Here is a 23,905-nt window from a genome sequence, read left to right as displayed (position 1 = left end):
CACAGCGGCTCTGCAGAGCCGCTTTCACCAAGGTGCATTTATATTCAGTCATTATGGGAAACACCGGATACTGATTTGAGTGCAATCAGCACATGCATATAAGGACACAGAGACTTTATGTATTATCATTGTCATGTTTGTTTCTAGCCATGTTTATGACTCTGCTTTTGGTTTCGTTTGTGTCTTGTTTTTGTAAATATCACACCTGCTAATAAACACTCTTCCTGCACTTAGATCCATCTACCACCACATACCTGACAGAATACGTCACAAAGTCTCTGTGAAAACAGCGTCCTTATCTGCACATGCTGATTGCACTCAAATCAGCATCAGGTGTTTCCCATAATGACTGGGTCCCAAGTGTGCACACAATGTGCTCCAAAGGATCCCCGAATGTAAACGCACCTCGGTGAAAGCGGCTCTGCAGAGCCGCTGTGTTGATGCTCATGTTCACTTCACCGGATAAGAATGAGCACCTTGCTGTAGTTGTGAAATAAATTTTTTTGGATCCTTACCTTCATGGAAATGAAGTGAGCATGCCATAGGGTTTTTGACCTCTCCGTTCGACACGAGTCCCGCTGAATGATTTTTCTCCCATTTTTCCCTTCTACGTTTAGAAATTTCTCTATTTTTTTCCTCCTGATGATGAATTACTTTTGGTGAATTTAAAAAGTCTGATGTCGTTGTTTTGTTCAAAACGATTTGCACATCCAAAAATGCAGCAAAACCTTCTTGTACTGATCAATAGCAATTAACTCCACTGAATGGAGCACGGCAAGCATGCCCCCTGTCATGGCGCCCTAGTTACCATTGCTATGGGGTCACGTGACGGTGCAAAGCCTCTATTGTTTTTAAAAAATATATTCTTAACATTTTCAGAATTTACCTTGTTTAGGAATGTTGCATGATACAGCTGAATCTAAGCTTTCATTAATTCATTATTAATGTTATAATTTTTAATATATCATTTTTGACAACTCAAAAAATCAGCATAATGATTTATGGTATATTACAGTAATACTCTCAAGTGATTGCATGCTCTTCAAAGCTGCCTTAAATTCCGAATCCCAATGAGACTAGAGCCATCCATGGGCGGGAGTCCAAGAAAGCAGAATTAGCCATGCTTTCTGGGTGGGAGGGATGGCATTACGCTAGCGTGACCAGATTTCCCTAGTCTGAAACCGGGACACTTTTGCGCGCGACCATGCTCGTGCACGCACACCTTTTTTTTACGTAAACGTGACACTCAGAGGGGTGCTCTTATCATTTTGTTGAAGCTCACATTTATCAACATCTCACATGAAATAAAACAAACAGGCATTTTGTTATCTAGTAGCATAGTGGTATACAGATCAGTTAAATTATGGTCAGACAACAGATTTTGTAATGGCTGAGAATAGGCCAGGCTATGTCCATAGGCCAAATTTAAACTGATTTATTTCACCTGTTTGTGAGAACACCAAGAAGAATGCATTATGCACATGTAGGCTATATCTCTAAAATTGTATGCACTATAGCATGAACTTAAAAAGTAGATATGTGACCTCAACATAGCCTAGGTCAGAATCAACCTTACTAACCATTCCCCACAACTGAATGAATAAAGCAAGAAGATGTGTACAAAAGTGAACACTTTAATGGAAGGTGCAACAAGCTGTTCAACACAGCAATATGGCCAAACTGTCAGAATGGTATGTTAAACAGAAACAAAAAAGAGACAAGTGATTTGAGAATATACACTCAAACAAAACAGCAATAAAGGAGGAGAGGGGCGACAGCCCGAGGAAAGCCCCCACAGGAGCGCACAGCATTTGCAACATAGGCTACCCAACTCAGTACAAGAACAAAGCACAGGAACAAAGCTAAGGCGACTGTCAATCCACCCAACTTGTGTTTAGCCGTTTTAATGTGATCCTGTATATCGGCGTTACCACCATGGGCTACGGAGAAGGAACACTTACAGTGTGTGCAGTAGGCTTCGTGCGCATTGTTCTGCGCCTCTCGGAGGAAGGGGTAGGTGCCCTGTAAATCTTTGGAAAAGGGACATTTTCTTTTTGGCATAATTGCTGCGGCATTACTGCTGCTAGACAAAGAGCATTCGCGCCAGTTAATGTTTATTTTATTGTTGCATGGCAACACATTCTGTTGTCTGGAATAATGTGGCTAAATAAACACCCATGCCACAGGGCCAGGGGGCAGTAACCAGGAAAGTTTGCGATTCCTGTCAATTCATCAAAATAGTAAATGCAGACATTTCTCTGCTAATGATTCCCACGCTGCTCAGTCGCAAACGTCGCGAGTGGCGAAAACCGGGACATATCCGTGTCCCGACAGACTTTTGTCGGGACTCGAGACACACAACCCTAAATCGGGGCTGTCCCGGTAAAACCGGGACGTCTGGTCACCCTACATTACGCTCTTCCCTGTCAATCACAGTGACATTCGCCAATCATAGGCATCTATGAGCTCATGTATGAGGAAGAGGGCAGATAGCACTTTCCTCCCAGTGTGTTAAGAGCAGCAGTTTGAAATGGTGCAGGTCGCTGGCTAAATGTGTCTCGGAGGAATCACATGTTAGCATTCACAACTGCTGTTTTAGTAGCTGTTGTATGACCAGGGAGAGATGGCTGGTGGGATGGAATTAGCAAGTGACCAAATTAGAGAGAAAAATTATGCATGAAAGTGTTACAATCAGTTTTATATGGCTGTTTGCTTGGAGTACACTCCTCCCACAGTATTTATTCTGTGATTACCTTAAAAAGACTATATTGAGCCATACAAATATGACGCTGCATTATATATGTTTGTTCATAGCTGGTAGTAATTGTGATGAGTGTGTGTGTATATAGTTTCTAGGCCCTCACGCAGCACTGCATTGTCTCTTCCACTCTTGCTCTAGGTTGTAGTCAACGCCTTGGTTGGTGCCATCCCTTCCATTATGAATGTGTTGCTGGTTTGCCTCATCTTTTGGCTGATTTTCAGTATCATGGGCGTCAACCTGTTTGCTGGGAAGTATTACTACTGCTTCAACGAAACTTCCGAAGAATACTTTAAACTACACGTGGTGAACAACAAGTCACAGTGCATAGAGCTCATGAGATTGAACTACTCTGAAGTGCGCTGGAAGAATGTCAAGATTAATTTTGACAACGTGGGTGCCGGCTATCTGGCTCTGCTCCAAGTGGTGAGCTTCTTTGGTCATGACACTCATGCTAGCAATCGATATTTCCAGAACATTCTTTTTTTTATGTCTTTATGTTTGTGGTTGGGTGACAGGGTTTGTTTGAATGAGGGACTGTAATATATTTGAATATTTCTCTTCATTCACACCAGTGTTGCAGTCGAGTCACTAAACCTCGAGTCCAAGTCCAGTCTCGAGTCCCCAGTGTTCAAGTCCAAGTCATTAAAAAAAATTTGAATTGAGTCAAGTCCGCTATTGATCCGAATCGAATCCGAGAACAAGACTCCAACAGCACCATTTGACGGTGGCTGTTTTAGCGCCATTAATATTAGTTTGTTCCTGAACATGACATATGAACAGGTGAATGTGCTTCTCTCTGTCAGGGAGTGTGAAGTATTCTGTCAGAGATGGTTGGGAGATGGATGTAAGTGCAGAAGGTGTGTTTATTAATACAAGTGAAGACAGAAACAATTCAGAACGGCAGGCAAAATCGTGAAACAGGCAATAGGTCGCGCGAGGCACAAACAGGCTATCGTAGACTCGGCAGAATCAAAGACGAGAAACAGGAAATCAGGGATCAGGAAACCAAACAAGGAAATAAGGCTCGGTAATGTATCAGCAACGCAACTCAATACTTCGCAAAGTAAGTGTGTTTTTACAGTTTTTATATAGGCGTGCTGATTGTGCCTTAAAGGAGAACTGAAGTCATTTTTAAACTTGCTTTATTTCTTAATTAACGGCTTATTCAATTACGTTTTCGGTTTTAGTAACCTTATATCGTGAATCTTATTGGCAACTAATTGCAATTAAATATTATACTTATCGGCCTATTCGGTTTTTAGCCGTGTTGAATGTAGTTCGTTCGGTCCACGGCAGGCGTCACTTATCTGCGCGATCTTCACGAGACTTGTGCGAGACTTCGAAACGTGACGTGTCAGCCAGGTGTCAGTGCCGCCATTTTGAAAACTGTTTTCCAAACGAAATATTGCACAAAAACGAGTTTAAATGACAATTACTGCCTACTTTTTTCAAACTTTCCTGATTGCTATCAAAACAAACAAAACGTCCGGCTTGATTACGTCAGCATTCGAAAGAGGGCGCGCGCGTCTTTTGACAACGTTGGTAGATGTTGGTGACTTTGATTTCCGCTGTATGTTTTACTTCCGTCCTACGATGTCTCGCACAGGTCTCAACGGATCTCGTTTACGGCCATCGCTTTGACATATGGACTGATATATTACAGAGCATATTTCAAACACTCAGAACTTGCTATAGCAGCGACAAAATCGCGATCAAAAATGCATTCCGATATTTAATAAAATGAGATAAATAGAATTTTGAGAATAAAAAATTTGCCTTCAGTTCTCATTTAATTCTGTGCAGGTGCGAGTTGTTTATGCCGCGCACGTGTGACAGTCCAATATAAATATCTTATGCCAAATTATTATGGCATGTTATAAAAAAATAATGAAAAAAATCCGAGTCCTTGTCTCCAATTTACGAAATCGAATGCAGTTAATGCACGAGTCCGAGTCTGAGTCATCAGTGCTCAAGTCCAAGTCGAGTCACGAGTCCTTAAAATTAGGGCATGAGTCGGACTCAAGTCCTAGTCCTGGACTCGAGTACTACAAGAGTGATCCATACACAGCCATACGTATTCACACCAGGGGCAATTTATCAGGGCCAGTCCACAGATTGGTCTGTTTTTGGAAAATGGGAGAAAAACAGAGAACCAAGAGGAAATTCATGCAAACATAGGAAAAACATAAGGCATTAAAATAAGCTCAGGATCAAGCCGAGGACCCTGAAGTTGTGTGGTGGCGACGCTAAAACATATTTAATGGATGATTTGTTGTTGTTTTTTTTATTATATATATCATAGGCTACTTTCAAAGGTTGGATGGACATTATGTATGCAGCTGTTGATTCACGAAAGGTATGAATAGGAATATCGGTATCTGTTTTCTGTTGTTTGATGACTTTTGTAGAATTCAAAACTAACTCTTTCATTTGTTGTATAATCTCAGTTGGAAGACCAGCCCTTGTACGAGGACAACATTTATATGTACCTTTACTTTGTCATCTTTATTATTTTTGGCTCGTTTTTCACTCTCAACCTGTTTATTGGTGTCATCATCGACAATTTCAACCAGCAAAAGAAAAAGATAAGGGCTCCTCTCTTTTTCTTCATTTTCGATTGATTTGAATATTTACTGTTTGGTAGCATGTACATTCTCTAAAACTGATTGTAAAAATTGATTGTAACCAAAGATTGTCTGTTCCTATACTTTGGAGGTCAGGATATTTTCATGACAGAAGAACAGAAGAAATACTACAACGCAATGAAGAAACTTGGTTCAAAGAAGCCACAAAAACCCATACCGAGACCTCAGGTAGTACACACCCATACACAGCTGCACACACAACAGTAAAGGTACGTTTTGGAACTAATCTCGAGTCTCTAATATTTGTCCTGTAGAACAAGATCCAGGGAATGGTGTTTGACTTTGTGACGCAGCAGGTCTTTGACATCTCGATCATGATCCTCATCTGTCTGAACATGGTGACCATGATGGTAGAAACAGATGATCAGTCACAGGAGACAGAAAATATTCTGTACTGGGTGAACTTCATTTTCATTGTGGTCTTCACCTCTGAATTTGTCCTCAAGCTCTTTGCCTTGCGTCATTACTATTTCACCAATGGTTGGAATATCTTTGACTGTGTTGTGGTCATTCTTTCTATAGTCGGTAAGTCCCTCTCCGTTTTGTAAGGTCTGTAGATGATTGTGCAGTATAATCCTGTTTCCTCTGCTCATTTGTGTCTTTCGTATTTGTGTCTTACAATAGGTATGTTCCTGGCAGACATGATTGAGAAGTACTTTGTGTCACCAACACTGTTCAGGGTTATTCGTTTGGCTCGAATCGGTCGTATCCTGCGTCTGATCAAAGGCGCCAAAGGCATCCGGACTTTACTGTTTGCCTTGATGATGTCACTGCCAGCTCTGTTCAACATCGGCTTGCTGCTCTTCCTGGTCATGTTCATCTTCTCCATCTTCGGCATGTCTAACTTTGCTTATGTGAAACGGGAATCTGGAATCGATGACATGTACAATTTTGAGACATTTGGAAACAGCATGATCATTCTGTTTATGATCACCACCTCAGCAGGGTGGGACGGCCTACTGGCTCCAATCCTCAACTACCCTCCAGACTGTGATATTAACAAGGAGAACCCGGGTACCTTGGTAAAGGGCGACTGTGGAAATCCTTCTGTGGGCATTTTCTTCTTTGTCATGTACATCATTGTGTCTTTCCTGATTGTGGTAAATATGTACATCGCCATTATCCTGGAAAACTTTAGTGTGGCGACAGAAGAGAGTGCTGATCCGCTGTGTGAAGATGACTTTGAGTCCTTCTATGAGATCTGGGAGAAGTTTGATCCTACAGCATCGCAGTTTATTACGTTTGCAAAGCTCAGTGACTTTGCTGATACTCTTGAGCACCCCCTACGGGTGCCTAAGCCCAACACGATAGAACTCATTGCCATGGACCTGCCCATGGTGAGTGGAGACCGAATTCACTGCCTGGACATCCTGTTTGCCTTTACCAAGCGTGTTCTTGGTGACAGTGGTGACCTGGACATGATGCGGCAGCAGATGGAGGAGCGCTTCATTTCCGCCAATCCCTCCAAGGTATCTTTCGAGCCCATTACCACCACGTTGCGGCGCAAGCAGGAGCACATGTCTGCTTCGGTCATCCAGCATGCTTACCGCGCCCACCTTGTACGCCGAGGCTTCATTTGCAAGCGGCTCATAAGCAGCGACAAGCTGGAGAATGGAGGGACCAACCAGGAGAAGAAGGAGGACACACCCTCCACTGCCTCGCTGCCCTCCTACGACAGCGTAACCAAACCCGAGAAAGAAAAACTGGATGAAAGCGAAAGCAAAGGCAAGAACGGCAAAAACCAAAAAGACATCAAGGAATCAAAGTGTTAGAACTATGCCAATGGTTATAGCCAAAACAAGACACAATTGTGATGACACTCTATCAACTCTAACAAATGTAAGGGAAAATAATTTTCAATGAAACCCACAAAAGCGGAAAAAAAAGTTGTTTATAGACATTTCAGATGCGCCAGTGCAGAGAAAGCAGCTTGGTTTCTTACCACTTTGATTACGACCAAATCAAACCCTAATGAGCTTACAGTGTGGCGTCTGTACTCAGCGACCAAGATTTTACAACTTGACAAAGCAACTAAAAACACGATGAAAGGCCCGTTGAAGATGTCTACGTTAGGGACCACCACCCATAGATTATACACCACCCCGTGTGGAGTTTATCATTCCTATGCTACAGATTTGCCCCTTATAAACACTGCCGAAATCCAGTGGGAAACCCCCCACTCGGTACAGACAAATTCCTGGAACATTGTCCTTTGACCAGAAAGGGACAAATTACAGTATAGTGGACTGGAGTGAGAGGGGAAACTGAGGAAAATGACAAAACTAGGAAATTATGCAAGGGTAATGTGAGATGAATATATGTGCATCTTATTGGGGAAACAAAAATGGAGGTAAAAAGAAACATTTGGCCCATGTCGCTAGTCTTTTCATCATCTCTTTGTTATACTTGCATCAAAAAAAAAAAAAAAAACCAGACATTTTATACATAGACTTCCACACTGCAAATTGGGTTGGGCTCATTAATCAGGGGTTTTGACTTGGGCTGTAAGGGACTTGCTCAGATCGAGTTCCAGATAAACAAGTAACTAATTGTGCTCGTACAGTGCATAGAAATGACTTGCATGGTGGCATGTTTTGATCAGAAATCATGCATGTATAATCATAGTCCACTTGACACTTCTACTCTGACCACAGATGTGGCTTAACCATACGTTCGAGGCTGAGCGCAGGTAAATATTTCAATAGAAATGACTGGAAAGGGGAAAATTGATAATACTCAAAAAATTGTTCTGGTTGTACCTATTCTACCATAAACATTGCTTTGGAACTAACCAACTTTCAGATCATGCAAAATCCATATAGTTAGAGTCAGTGGATTATCAAAGGCTTTTTTTTTTTTTTAATTCTCTATATATTGTGGTACACTTGAAGCATTTGTAGGTCCACTTACAGACTTTCACTACCCCAGACTTTAGGACATTTTGATTAGGTTTCTATTCAAATCAAAGTCTTGGTCAACTAAACCTTGGTTTCTTTTCATTTCACACCAGCAATATGATTTGGTCCTTAATTTCCAGTCTTGTACCATGCAATCAAGGGTCTACAAAGTTTGCAGTAAGCCACCATGCCATCTGTAATTTCTTACAATACTTTGTCAGCTGGGACCAGACCTCTCTTTGAGGCGACCTCTTTAACACACTTTTTTTTTTTTAATGTTGTCTCAGTCTGTTTGTTTTAAAGGTAATGCACAATCATGGTGTCCATATCAGGGGTTGTATGTTTTGTTAGATGTGCGTTTTGTCCTGGAGACACTCGGGAGAGCAATAGGATAGCTGCTATGAATGGATCTACTGGGTGGCTTTCTGAATAATAGAGTAAATATTGACAAGACAAAATGTGTAGTATGGAACGTATGCAGAGTGGATGTTCTACAATGAAGCGATAAAAAGGAACAATCCAGGTTATGGTGAAGGATGCTTGCGTCGGTGAATATTATGCAAATATGATTTTAAAAAATCATCCATTTTTTAAATACTGTTTGTCTACATGGGAAAATTGTCTATACCGTATGGCACCATGGAAACTATGTGTCTTGAGCAAACTGCCATCCACTTTTGCTCTGAATGTGAAATGTTTTTAAAGTTTGGAAAAAGAACAAAATGCCATTCCTTCTGTGTTTTATTTATTCTTTGTTTCTACTCATTATGCTGGGGGCTATTCGAATGTCTAGCTGTAAGCATTACAGGGAACCAGAGATGTTTTACAAACAGGAACAACCAAGATCAGTCGTCAGTCTTTTCTCACAAAGGAAAAGGTGAAGTGACAATTTTTTATTGTTCGAACTCGCTTTTACCTGCCAAGCTCTTCTCTGCCCTCATTACCCCATACACATAGAAGGTGAAAGGTGATGACCCTGAATCACTGAAGCCACTAGAATCCACACCATCAGAGCCTGAGTGTGTGTGTATTTAGTGTTTACAGCCCAGATTCCTCTCCCTGTCAGACCTGTTTGTTGGTCTGTGGACTGCCTGAGATCTCCTGAGTGGGAACTGTGGACTCCAATCCAAATCGGTGCCCAGTGAAAATCACAGGCGGCCATGCAGTTTCTCCTGACGCATCCCTTCCTCCTCGAATGCGATTGTACCGTGTCGTAAAAATCACACACACTCTATGACATGTTAATGTATGGTTCTGTGGGAGCTATGATGTCCATGGCACAATTGCTGAAAAGTAGAGACTACAAATAACACTTGAGAAAGACGACAAGTATTGTAATATATGCTTTTGTTTTAACCGGCATGCTTTGTTGTGGTTTTTGTAAATACAGAATTTTACAGATTAAATGACTACTATTAATCGGTTAACGAATTATAATGATAACAATAATACATGAATGGCTTCCAGCTAATGCCCTTGTCAAATTTATCTTTTTTTTTTTTTAATTGATCACGTCAAACTGTCGGGGGAATAACTGAATGATCTATTGTACCAAGGATACTATATTAGACAAACTATATAAATATATATATATATATATATATATATATATATATATATATATATATATATATATATATACGTAATATATGTATATGTATGAAAGCATATATATAAAAGAGCACTGTCCGATTTTTGTTTATATATGCAACATGTCCAGTGGATGTCAATTTCTTTTTGTGTTTGGGGAACAAATTCACTCACACACACACACTTTTTATTGGAGCTGCTTGGAACTCATTACTGTATGATGATTATGATTACACTACCAGCACACCTTTGTGAATCCTAAGTCCTGTCACAGCCACACACAGTGCGCGTACGCTCCGTCCGACCTTCAGCCAACGTTCACCCAGATTCAGAAGAACTCAACAGTTGCTGACATGCTGACATGATGTCCCCTGTTTCTTTTAGTACCGTGACTCCCGGATCAGAACAATGGCTGTAATACCTTTTAAATCATTTGTTTGTTCTTCTTCAGTTCCTTGTTTCTAGTGCTACTTCACAAATTATGTGTACCTTTTTCTATGTTTCTGCAATTTCTCAAATGCATTTTTCCCCCCGGAGGATGGTGCCATACCAAACGACCTGCAGAAGGGAAAGAGATTGGAAATGAAAATGGAGCACAATGCAAATCAGGGACTTTAGTGTGTCCAAAGTGTCTGATATACTGCCCGAGGAATGCCGACACAAAACAAGGGGAAAACAACCCACTAGATTTGATGTTACAATGATATTTCTGTGCTTTGTGTATCATCCATTTGGCTTGTGAGGGAAAAAAATTGCTTGCTTTCTGATATTTTTTTTTTCTTTCCCCCGTCTGAACTCACTTTTGTATCAGTATTTGGTTACTGGACAATTTCATTTTGAGCATGATAGAAATGCTTTTCCATTTTGCTGAAAAATAAGTGCTTTTCAAACTGTTGCTATTGTTTGACACAGTGTTGTAGGAGGACATGCTATGGTGTGTGTGGCAAAACCACTTGGACTCTTAGTACGAACATATAAAATTGTCTTCATTTGAGCACGAACCTTTTTATTAACAATAAAGCAGCCTTCCAGTTATAAAATGTGTCAACTGCTTTTATTGAGGAATAAAAAAACACACCAGGCTGTTGACCAGCTAGCCATCAGCATCCATGTTCTATCGAATCATAATTACCTCCCTAAAAGCACTGCTACTGAGCAGAACCTTACGGTAAATGTGGTATTAATCAGGCTTGTAGTACTCGAGTCCAGGATTCAAACTCGAGCCCGACTCGTGACTTAACTTGGACTGGAGCACTGATGACCAGAGGTGGACAGTAATGAAGTACATTTACTTGAGTACTGTACTTAAGTACACTTTTTGAGTATCAGTACTTGAGTATTATTTTTTTTGAAAACTTATGACTTTAACTTCACTACATTTGAAAGACAAATATCGTACTTTTTACTCCACTACATTTCTGTCAAGGTCCTCGTTACTCATTACTACGAAGCAGATTTGAAAGTGGATGTTTTTTCTTTTCTTTTCTAAAATGTGATTGGTTTCTTCCCAGGTGACACTGAGACAGCCGATCAGTAATCAGTAGGGTCATGTCACATCTATAGACTGTATAAAATCAAGCACAATTATTTCTCAACAGCGTTATTTGAACACAATCAGTTGATGGCAGAATGGAAGGAGGTGGTTCTTCTGAGGAATGCATGCACTCATGGCTTTACGTAGAACCCATCTCATCTCATCTCATTATCTCTAGCCGCTTTATCCTGTTCTACAGGGTCGCAGGCAAGCTGGAGCCTATCCCAGCTGACTATGGGCGAAAGGCGGGGTACACCCTGGACAAGTCGCCAGGTCATCACAGGGCTGACACATAGACACAGACAACCATTCACACTCACATTCACACCTACGGTCAATTTAGAGTCACCAGTTAACCTAACCTGCATGTCTTTGGACTGTGGGGGAAACCGGAGCACCCGGAGGAAACCCACGCAGACACGGGGAGAACATGCAAACTCCACACAGAAAGGCCCTCGCCGGCCACGGGGCTCGAACCCGGACCTTCTTGCTGTGAGGCGACAGCGCTAACCACTACACCACCGTGTCGCCCCCCTAGAACCCATGTTTCAGTTTTCTGAAAGGATTAAAGATATGTTTCGTTTTAAATGTTTGCTTTGTTTGCCGAAAACGAACCACATCACGGCCCACAAAAACTCTCCATCCAACCTGCGGGAGCATATTGAGGTATATAAACGTTTTATTCCAAGAGAAAACTTGCAGCGAAATTGTCTGTGCATTTAGAGCTAGCAATAACATTGCAATAGCTATGCAGTCTGGTTAGTCAAATGGCTTTCTATGGATTTGCCTGCCAAGTTGCCGTAGCCTTGTCCACGGCTAACGTTAACACATACGGTAGCTAGTTAACTTGGACACTGTTAGTTAGCATGAAAAAACGGAGTTACGCTAAAATGAATAACATTAACTTATCTGAAGTCCTTTCAGAAATGTGTTTTAGCGTAATCTTGCCAAATAAACAGAATGTAGAAATCTTTATTTTCTAGTAGTGTTAGCTACCCAATATGATTTTGAATTTGAAAAAAGTTTGCTAGCATGTTAGGTGGAGATTCACTGACTGGCGAGCTTAACGTTAAACCACCATGATGGCACGGCATGCGTTCATTTTGTGAATTCGCATTTCTGTCCTTCATAGTGGCATTAGGTTTTGTAAGCACTGTGGCAATAATACAGCAATGCGTTGACAGAAAATGTACTTTTAATACTTAAGTATTTTAACTTAAGTAAAAATTTGACTGGACAACTTTCACTTGTATCGGAGTAACATTTGACCAGTGGGATCTGTACTTTGTCCACCTCTGGTGATGACCCGGACTCATCCATTAACTGCATTCGGACTTGTAAATTGGAGATGAGGACTCGGATTTGTTCTTTATTTTTTGTAACATGCCATAATAATTTGGCATAAGACATTTATATTTATATCTACCTTAATTTTTATACGAATTTCGTGCAAGAGAATGCACATTCACCTGTTCATATGTAATTTTCAGGAACAAACTAATGTTAACGGCGCTAAAATGCCCGGAGAGAACGCTCCAGGGTTGTCTGCTTTGCTTATATAGACTTCTCGTGCAGTGGGAAAAATGCACTGCGATGTGTTCCATATGTAGAAGAACTATCGAGGGGACGACCTCGAACTTCAATTGTCATTTGGCAAGACTCCACCCAGAGAAGGAATTGACACGCTATGTTCATTGCTCTGTTGATAGTGGGCGGGGCTCGCTTGCTAAGCGATGAACTAGCTAGTGTTAACCCTCTCTCGTGTTATTTGCCCTGTTGATAGTGGGCGGGGCTTGCTGAGCGATGAACAAGCTTTTTATCTGTAGCCCAGTAACTAAAATGGGGCAGTCGAGCAGAAATGTTAGTCCAACACAGTAGCAGAGACGCTTTCGCATAAAGGCAGCAACAGCCACCGTCAAATGGTGCGGAAGGAGTCTTGTTCTCGGACTCGACTCGAAACTTTCTTTAATGACTCGGACTTGAGCACTGGGGACTCGAGACTGGACTCAGACTCGAGGCTTAGTGACTCAACTCCAACACTGGTATTAATGCATTGCCTTTATTTTTGGGTAGTGTGCTCTACACTTGAGTGTGTGTGTGTCTATATCATACCTGTCAACCCTCCCGTTTTTCCCGGGAAATCCCTTATTTTGACTTATTTCCCGCTGTCTTCCCGTTTTTTTATTTTCCCGAAAATATCCCGTATTTTCACATTATATAAAAGTCCCGTATTTTCACAATATAAAAAAGTCGGTAGGTCCAGAATTCATGATGCGCCTCTGACAGGAGTTTACAGCAGGAAGTCGGGCCATGAATTCATGTCCCCGCCCTCTCAGGCATCAGTAATTACATAACTACATCCGGAGGCGAGGCTGAACAAGTGATTAGGTCCAGTGTTGCCAGATTGGGCGGCTTCCCGCCCAAGTTGGGCGGTTTCAAGTGCATTTTGGTGGGTTTTGAACATATTTTGGGCTGGAAAACGTCAGCAGTATCTGGCAACACTGATTAGGTCTGAGGTGAAGATGGCGATGCTAATAGCTAAGAAAAACATTAGCCTCTCTTTCTTTCTTTGATGATTTCAACAAGTGCGTGGCTGGAATGTTCCCAGACTCTTCCATCGCAAAGAAATTTTCCATGGGGAAAACGAAAGCCTCCCAAATAATGAAAGGTAAGCTACACATGTTTACATTAAGTATGTCCTGGCTAAGACCTCATAAATAGCCTAGTGTAAACTAATTGGTGTATTAACTGTTTTATCCACTCATTGTCTATTTTATTTTCTATCTGAAACTTACCCATTTTAAATCACTCTTGGTTTAATATCTTATATTACTCTCTCTTTATTACATCTAGTGTCTCTTTATTACATCTATCTATCTATCTATCTATCTATCTATCTATCTATCTATCTATCTATCTATCTATCTATCTATCTATCTATCTATCTAGTGTTCCGAGGCCATGACTATGGTAAAGCCATAATAAATTGCAATGGAATTGAATTTATTGACTGGTTATATAATGACCTTTCTTATTTTAACATAAGATACGTATTTTAGCCCTTAATTTGGGAAATAACTGGTACCACTGAAAGCAAATAAAAATAAATGTATAGTTTATTCACAAATGCACTCTATAAACCATAAACATATTGAGTTTGGGTCTTGGCTATCACCAACATGCACCAGAGTACAGGAAATCACAAATACTAGATAGAAAATTGCCCCCATTCAACTACACACCCACTTTTGGTGAAGGGTATGACTTTCCGAAATTTTCCCTTATTTTGAATTAAAAATCTGGGAAATATCCCTTTTTTTCAAACCTCAAAGTTGACAGGTATGGTCTATATAATGAGCCATCTTCCCATGTGCCAGAGACTCACAATGGATTTTGACAGTGTCATGAAAATTTGCTGGACTCTGCACATCTCTACACTAAGTCATGTTTTTGCAGGCTGATCAATACAAAGCCATCAGCTGTGTGGTGAGGTATCCGCATTCCTACTGTAACTGCCTCGCCTCAGAAGCCCCATGAGGATTTGATCTAAGCTCCTTGCTCTCAGAGTGGTTAATCCGCATTTCTCCAGCATAGCATTGGAGAAATGTGTTGTGTCACAGGAAGCTTATCTTGGTAAAGAGAGGCAAAAGAATCGACGCAGTACAGTACTGGAGCCTCTCTTGGCCTCTCCCTCACCAAGTCCCTGCTGATAAGTCACATGCTTTCCTCTCATGTTTACTCTCCAGGTCTGCTTTTCCTTCTCGAAAAATCTCAGACCTTATGCTGCTGATTTCCCTGCAGTTTTTTTAAAAAAAATCCATTCATGCAAACTGGTGTTGAGCTCCAAATGTCTGTGTCCAGCCCCTTTTTCTGTGTTTTTGGTGTGTGCATGTGTGGTAAAAGGAAGAGAGTGTGGAAAGGGAGTGGGAGGGAGGCAGGGTGCGGCGAAGCACTGCAGTGCAGATAAACGAATGCGCCATTAGTGGCTGAGTCAGCAGCCTACTCCCAGCTCAGCCCCCCGCCTGCACCAACCTGCGCCTCAACGCACTTTACACGCATGCACCATACAGTATGGTTCTGGCACTAAAATGGGAGCATGGATGTGGGGGACAACACAGGCTCTGCTGTGAATAACGGTTTTGTATTAACATGGAACGTAATTTGAGAACACACTTGCACACACACTTTCTTTTGTAAAGCATTTAAGCACAGTGTACTATTAAGATTTTACAATGCTCCTTATGAAGATCACGCACTCATAATGAGCATGTTTAGAAGACACAGCCAGCTTGGTAAATTATTAAGCATTGCTAAACGGTGTGGTGCTTTGAAGCTCCATCCTAAGGAAGATGGAAATGACTCATTGCACGGCATGTGCCGTGCCAAAATTCCCTTTTAGTCCACCTACCATGCTTTTGTAAGGCTGGACTGACTCTGCTATAGGCTCCACCTAGTGTCTGTACAGGCTGTGTGTGTGTGTACTGTGGATTATGGGTAATGGATGCACTACGGGTCAATCTCATCTATATATACACTTAAAGATTGATGAAAACTGATAGTTCCTGTGCCTAGGTTAAATCATGTCTATTGTAGTTCTCAAGTAAGGAATAAAACATGACGGAGAATATGGTTATCAAAAAATGGTGTGATGTGGCTCAACTTTAAAGCAGAGTTACAGTTTTCGCCCTGAAGTTGAATATGTAAAGAATATTGGCTGGCTTTTTGGCGGCATGGTGGTGTAGTGGTTAACGCTGTCGCCTCACAGCAAGAAGATTCTGGGTTCGAGCCCAGTGACCGACGAGGGCCTTTCTGTGTGGAGTTTGCATGTTCTCCCTGTGTCTGCGTGGGTTTCCTCCGGGTGCTCCACAGTCTGAAGACATGCAGGTTAGGTTAATTGATGGCTCTAAATTGACCGTAGGTGTGAATGTAAAGGTGTGTGAATGATTGTTTGTCTCTGTGTCAGCCCTGTGATGACCTGGTGACTTGTCCAGGGTGTACCCTACCTCTCACCCATAGTCAGCTGGGATAGGCTCCAGCTTGCCTGTGACCCTACACAGGATAAGCGGCTACAGACAATGGATGGATGGATGGCTTTTTTCATGGTATATCAGGTATATTCCATTGCTAAATTATTATTATTATTATTATTATTATTATTATTATTATTATACATTCCTTTTGGGTGATGGCAAAATGGAGTGTGAGATGGACGGGGGACTGGGGTGGCATCAGCAGTAATGCGGGCATTGTACTGGTCCGTTGTGGTGAAGAGGGAGCTGAGCCGGAAGGCGACGCTTTCGATTTACCAGTCAGTCTACGTTTCAACCCTCACCTATAGTCATGAGCTTTGGGTAGTGTGGCTGAAATGAGCTTTCTCTGTAGGGTGGCTGGGCTCACCCTTAGGGTGAGGAGCTCAGACATCCAGAGGGATCTCGGAGTAGAGCTGCTGCTCCTTCATATCAAAAGGAGCCAGCTGAGGTGGTTCGGGTACCTGATTAGAATGCCTCCTGGGCGCCTTCCTTCAGAGGTTTTCCAGGCATGTCCAACTGGGAGAAGACCTTGGGGTAGACCCAGACACGCTGGAGAGATTATATGTCTCATTTGGCCTGGGAGCGCCTTGAGATCCCCCAGGATGAACTGGAAAGCGTTGCTGAGGAGAGGGATGCCTGGAATACCCTGCTTAGCCTGCTGCCACTATGACCTGACTTCAGATAAGTGGAAGAACATGGATGGATGGATTCCTTTCGGGTGTTCAATGCATCTTTCTCTTTCAAAATTCTCTCAATCTTCTGTATTTAACAAAACAAACCTGGTGGACATGTTTGTTTACAAATTGTCACAGTTGCTCGCTAGCGCAGAAGTTTTACATCTCCGACGTGTGATGTCACATTGTTTTGACAACCGTGCAATATCATAAACGATATTCAATGCTCATTCTCCATTGGGTAGAGTGACGTAAGGTAAGTACACGTAGGATAAACGATATGCTAACAATATTGCACGCTATCAAACTAAATGAACGAAATCCGCTAGAAGGGAATAGAATACATGTTTTTGTTCCATCGAAAAAGTGTCCTGTATGGATAATAATTTCAAATAACTGCACATTCTGAAGTGTTTTATTCCTGTTATAACACATTATGTTTAACATTGTGATACATCAGCAAACATTAGTTAGTTCCTGTCATAATGTATGTTACAGCAGCTATCACAAGCACTTGTTTCTCGCACTAGCATTTCCTTTCTTTCTCTCACTCTCTCGTAATAAGGCAAGAAAAGCTTGTCATGTTACGAAGGAACCACAAAGCCTGACATCCTGAAGACTTAAATTTAAAACTTCACCTCTGACTGACACTAATTATTATTGCAGTATTTACTGTATTTAAGGGTGGCATGGTCACAGCAAGAAGGTTCTGGGTTTGAGCCCAGTGGCTGACTGGGGCCTTTCTGTGTGGTGTTTGCATGTTCTCCTCATACCTGTGTGGGTTTCCTCTTGATTCTCCGGTTTCTTCCCACAGTCCAAAGACATGCAGATGAGGTTAATTGGCTACTCTAAACTGCCCATAGGTGTGCCTGTGTACCTGCCACCAGATGAGGGTTTGGGTCCCTCTGGTGTGCTATAATCACTCATGAGAATTCATGGACGCTAGTTGATGGCTTCCTGGATTACCGACCCTCCATTATGAGGATGGCAGCAGACAGACTATATTTAAGGCACTTATACACACTCACTGAACGTTTTCTTAGAACACTATACCAATACTAGGTAGGGCCTCCCTTTGCTCTCAAAACATTCATACCATGGAGTCCACAAGATGTTGGAAACATTCCTTTGAGATTCTGGTCCACGTTGACATGATTGCCTCATGCAATTCCTGCAGATTTTCAGGTGCACTTTTATGCTGCAAATCTCCCGTTCTACTACATCCCAAATGTGTTCGACTGGATTCAGATCCGGTGACTGGAAAGGCCACTGAAGAACACTGAACTCATTGTCGTGTTCATGGAAGCAGTTTGAGATGACTTCTGCTTTGTGACATGGTGCATTATGATGCTGAAAATAGCCAGTAGAAGATGGCATGAAGAGATGCGCATGGAAATCAACAATACTCAAATCAGCTGTGGCATTCAAGTAATGATTGATTGGTAATAACAAGCCAAAGGTGTTCCAAGAACACGTTCCCCAAATCATTACACAACCTCCACCAGCCTGGACTGTTCATGCAAACCAGGTTGTTCCATGGATCCATGCTGTTGGCGCCAAATTCTGACCCTATCATCTGTATACCTCAGCAGAAATTGAGATTCATCAGAACAGACTATGTTTTTACAGTCTTCAGTTGTCCAGTTTTGTATCCACTGCAGCCTCAGCTTTCTGTTCTTCGCTGACAGAAGAGGAACCTGACATAGCCTTGTGCTGTTGTAGCCTGTCCACCTCAAAGTTCTGCATTCTGAGATGCTTTTCTGCTCACCACAATTGTAGAGTGCTTATCTGAGTTATTGTAGCCTTTCTGCCAGCTTGAACCAGTCTGGCTGTTCTCTGTTGACCTCTCCATCAACAAGGTGTTTCCATTCATAGAACTGCTGCTCACTGGATGCTTTTTCTTTATTGCACTATTCTGGATAAACTCTAGAGACTGTTGTGTGTAAGAATCCCAAGAGATCAGTAGTTAGAAAAATGCTCAAATACTACCAGCTCATTTGGCACCAACAATCATACCACAGTCAAAATCACTGAGGCCACTTTTTCCCCCCCATTTTGATAGTTGATGTGACCATCTGGCGTCATCTGAATTCTCAGTATGTACTAACAATGGTTAAGTACTTACTACCCAACTGTAACACAATCTATGACTATGTGAGTGAGTAGTAAGGACACAATTCGGATGTACTCCGCCACCATTTTACCTGTCCTCTGACCTAGATGTTCACAGATGACATATACACATGTATGCATCCATCCATCATCCATTACCACTTATCCTGTGCAAGGTCGCAGGCAAGCTGGAGCCTAGCCCAGCTGACTATGGGCGAGATGGGGTACACCCTGGACAAGTCGCCAGATCATCACAGGGCTGACACAATTCACACTCACATTCACACCTACGGTCAATTTAGAGCCAGCAATTAACCTAACCTGCATGTCTTTGGACTGTGGAGGAAACCGGAGCACCTGGAGGAAACCCATGCAGACACGGGGAGAACATGCAAACTCCACACAGAAAGGCCCCCGTTGGCCACTGGGCTTGAACCTAGAACCTTCTTGCTGTGAGGTGACAGTGCTAACTACTACACTGCCATGCCGCCCCACACGTATGCAGCGAAATAAAAAAAAAAAAAAAAATCAGAAATGTTTAAACAACTCCGGATATATTTGTACATCGCTGGAACAATAGGCTTTGCTTCAGACAGCCATCTTCTTTCTATTTTTCCTGGGTGAATTATTCTTCAGTTATTCGAAGGCTCCAGCTGAATTATGGGATAGCATAGTGTAACGTAATGTGGTACGTTTGCATACTAATGATGTAGTAGATCATCCACATGCCAATCGATTCCTGTTAACTGCCTACTGAGTATTCAAACATCCTACACTACCGTTCAAAAGTTTGGGGTCACCCAGACAATTTTGTGTTTTCCATAAAAAGTCACACTTTTATTTACCACCATAAGTTATAAAATGAACAGAAAATATAGTCAAGACATTTTTCTGGCCATTTTGAGCATTTAATCGACCCCACAAATGTGATGCTCCAGAAACTCAATCTGCTCAAAGGAAGGTCAGTTTTATAGCTTCTCTAAAGAGCTCAACTGTTTTCAGCTGTGCTAACATGATTGTACAAGGGTTTTCTAATCATCCATTAGCCTTCTGAGGCAATGAGCAAACACATTGTACCATTAGAACACTGGAGTGAGAGTTGCTGGAAATGGGCCTCTATACACCTATGGAGATATTGCACCAAAAACCAGACATTTGCAGCTAGAATAGTCATTTACCACATTAGCAATGTATAGAGTGTATTTCTGATTAGTTTAAAGTGATCTTCATTGAAAAGAACAGTGCTTTTCTTTCAAAAATAAGGACATTCCAAAGTGACCCCAAACTTTTGAACGGTAGTGTATCGTATATACTGCTTTGTGTGTCCTAATAGTATGGAAGTATGCATATTTGTATGCAGCCTTCATGTATCTGCATGATTTTATGCACTGCACTGCTGCCACATGATTGGCTGATTAGATAATCGCATGAATGAGGTGGTGTACAGATGTTCTTAAAAAAGTGTTTGGTGAGTATAACAGTGTCCAAAATCACTCACTACTCATTATATAGTGGACTATATAGTGAGTTCGCCATTTTGTAGTGCTGTCCGAATGTATAATGAGGATTATTACACCCTATATAGATAGTGGACTCATAGTATCCCACAATGCACCATGAAAAGTAGTGTACAACCGATGGTCACTAACCAAGCAATATATCCTATCATGCATTACGGTCACGCTGAAAGAAAAAAAGTGTGTTGGGGTGAATGGACAGAGGAAGAAACACATTACAAACGGACGTTCAAGTACAATTAAAAATAGTAAGAGAATAGAAAATAAGCTAAAATAGAATAAGACAGATAAAATACAAGAATAAAAAGTTACAGTGCAGAGCGAGGAATTAATCAAAAGCCTGAAATTTGATTTAGACCTAATAAAAGGCAGCGGCAAAGAAGAAAATAATGAGCCTTGATTAAAAAGAACTGAAAGATGCAGCAGACACAAAGTACTTTGTATTTATCAATGTGGGAAATACGCTCAGTATAATATTTATTATTTTGAATAAAACCCCACCAGCCGACTGATCAGGCACGTTTTAATTGTGCGACAGTAATGACGTAAATAACGGCTCGGCAGAGCAGTGTCCGAAAGTGTTTTTTCATTTTACCAATGAGCTCACTATATAGTCCTCTCTGTAGAATTCTCTACATAGTTAGTAGGGAGTAGTGAACGAGTGAGTGATTTCAGACACAGCTCAAGTATATCGAATAAGTATTTCCTTACTTTCCTGCATGTGTATGCATGTAAGATGAAGCACCTAATTTAAATAATAATAATAATAATAGGGCGGCACGGTGGTGTAGTGGTTAGCACTGTTGCCTCAGGTCCGGGTTCCCCGACGAGGGCCTTTCTGTGCGGAGTTTGCATGTTCTCCCCGTGGGTTTCCTCCGGGTGCTCCGGTTTCCCCCACAGTCCAAAGACATGCAGGTTAGGTTAACTGGTGACTCTAAATTGACCGTAGGTGTGAGTGTGAATGGTTGTCTGTGTCTATGTGTCAGCCCTGTGATGACCTGGCGACTTGTCCAGGGTGAACCCCGCCTCTCACCCATAGTCAGCTGGGATAGGCTCCAGCTTGCCTGTGACCCTGTAGAAGGATAAAGTGGCTAGAGATAATGAGATGAGATGAATAATAATAATAATCAGTTAAATTTATATAGCGCCTTTCTCACACCCAAGGTCGCTTTGCAATTGAGGGTGGAAAGAAAAAAAAAAAGATTCCACCAAAGGAGGGTCAGGATGTAATTCCAATGGTGTCGCTACCACAGTCCCACCAGGTGCACAAAGATAAATCCCACACTGCCTGCACAGCTGGCGCAATGCCACCGGGCAACATCGCTCGGGACACCACATCATGGATCCACAAAGTGAACACAGAAGCATCACCACACAGAGCACTGGTATGTCCCAAACCACCTGCACAGCCACCGCGACGCTGCCAGGCAACATCGCTCGGAACACCACACCAAGCACAAAAGCACCGCTGCACAGAGTGCTGGAGAGCCCTGATGTTAAAAAGAACAATGAGCTCACTGCAGGCACAAAGGCCTGAAGGGAACTGATGCCAAAAGTGGGTACGGAGCTACATGACAACTGGCAGACAAAACACTCAAACAAAAAATAAACATCAAACTACACAAACACAAAAAAAAGAAAAATGGTGAGAAGCAGCAGCCAAAACGTGCACGGCGTACTCTTAACCGGAAATGGAAATGGAAGTTATTAAAGCTTTTCTTCAGCTTGCTAGAAGGGGTTTTCGAAGTGTTCTTGCTCATCTATCCAATTGGGAGCTCTTGTAGGCACCAACTGTAGCATACTGCCGTTGGGGACGTAGTGAAAGAAATGTGAATGAAAAGTGGTAAGGCATTCAGCCCAGATGGAGGCATGGAGATGCTTAGGAGAGATAGCAATTGACTTTTTGCCTAGACTGTTTAACAAGATCTTGGAAAGTGTGAGGACGTCTGAGGAGTGGAGAAGTAGTATACTGGTACCAATAATCAAGAACAAGGGCGATATCCAGTGTTGCAGTAACTATAGAGGCATGAAACTGACCAGCCACAGCGTGAACTTACGGGAAAGAGTAGTGGAAGCTACGGTAGGCTAAGAGGAGAGGTAGAAATACGTGAGCAGCAATATGGTGTCATGCCAGGAAAGAGTACTACAAATGCAATATTTGCTTTGAGAATGTTGATGGAAAAGCCTAGAAAAAGCCAGGAGGAGGTGCAGTGTGTGTTTGTGGATTTAGAGAAGGCATAAGGGTGCCGAGAGAGGAGCTGTGGTACTGCACGAGGAAATCAGGAGTGACGGAGAAGTATGTGAGATTGGTGCAGGATGTGTATGAGGACAGTGTGATAGCAATGAGATGTGCAGTGGGAATGATGGAGGTGGATGGTGGATCGCACCAGGGCTCGAGTATAAGCCCTTTCTTGTTTGCAATGGTAATGCACAGATTGACAGACAACATCAGGCAAGAGGCCCCTGATGTTTGTAGATGATATTATGGTCTGTAGTGACAACAGGGAGCAAGTGGAAGAAAACTTAGAGACATGGAGATGTGCACTAGAGAGAAGAGGAATGGAAGTCAGTGGGAGCAAGATGGAGTACATGTACAGTCGTGGCCTAAAGTTTTGAGACTGACACAAATTTTGGTTTTCACAAAGTTTGCTGCTTCACTGTTTTTAGATCTTTTTGTCAGATGTTTATGGTATACTGCATTTCATAAGTTTCAAAGGCTTTTATTGACAAATACATCAAGTTTATGCAAAGAGCCAATATTTACAGTGTTGACCCTTCTTTTTCAAGACTCCTGCAATTCACCCTGTCATGCTGGATATCAGCTTCTGGCCCAAATCTTGACTGATGGAAACCCATTCTTGCATCATCAGTGCTTGGAGTTTATCACAATTTTGGGATTTTTGTTTGTCCACCCACTTTTTGAGGATTGACCACAGGTTCTCGATGGGATTAAGATCTGGGGAGTTTCCTGGCCATGGACCCAAAATTTCAATGTTTTGTTCCCCGAGCCACTTAGTTATCACTTTTGTCTTGTGACATGGTGCTCCATCATGCTGGAAAAAGCATTGTCCATCACCAAATTTCTCTTGGATCATTGGGAGAAGTTGCTCTTGGAGGATGTTTTGATACCGTTCTTTATTCATGG

At 41.9% G+C, this 23,905-nt stretch overlaps 1 protein-coding gene and 1 long non-coding RNA gene across 13 annotated transcripts in view; one reads left to right on the top strand and one right to left on the bottom strand.

Moving 5' to 3' along the window:
- scn8aa (sodium channel, voltage gated, type VIII, alpha subunit a) overlaps positions 1-7,245 on the top strand; it is a 170,902-nt gene extending 163,657 nt beyond the window's left edge. For all 12 annotated transcript variants that reach the window (XM_060938434.1, XM_060938436.1, XM_060938437.1 and 9 more), the window contains 6 exons: positions 2,900-3,184; positions 5,064-5,117; positions 5,209-5,346; positions 5,470-5,574; positions 5,661-5,931; positions 6,031-7,245. In XM_060938434.1, the coding sequence (XP_060794417.1) occupies positions 2,900-3,184; positions 5,064-5,117; positions 5,209-5,346; positions 5,470-5,574; positions 5,661-5,931; positions 6,031-7,178 (2,001 nt within the window). In that variant the 3' untranslated portion in view covers positions 7,179-7,245. The remainder of the gene's footprint in view (positions 1-2,899; positions 3,185-5,063; positions 5,118-5,208; positions 5,347-5,469; positions 5,575-5,660; positions 5,932-6,030) is intronic.
- Positions 1-23,905, bottom strand: part of LOC132897092 (uncharacterized) — a 69,136-nt gene that overhangs the window by 41,371 nt on the left and 3,860 nt on the right. The window lies entirely within an intron of this gene.

This window comes from Neoarius graeffei, chromosome 13, assembly GCF_027579695.1.
Source record: "Neoarius graeffei isolate fNeoGra1 chromosome 13, fNeoGra1.pri, whole genome shotgun sequence".
Classification (NCBI taxonomy): Eukaryota; Metazoa; Chordata; class Actinopteri; order Siluriformes; family Ariidae; genus Neoarius; species Neoarius graeffei.
Note: the sequence above shows the minus strand (reverse complement) of the source record. Positions and strands in the feature narration are given on the sequence as shown.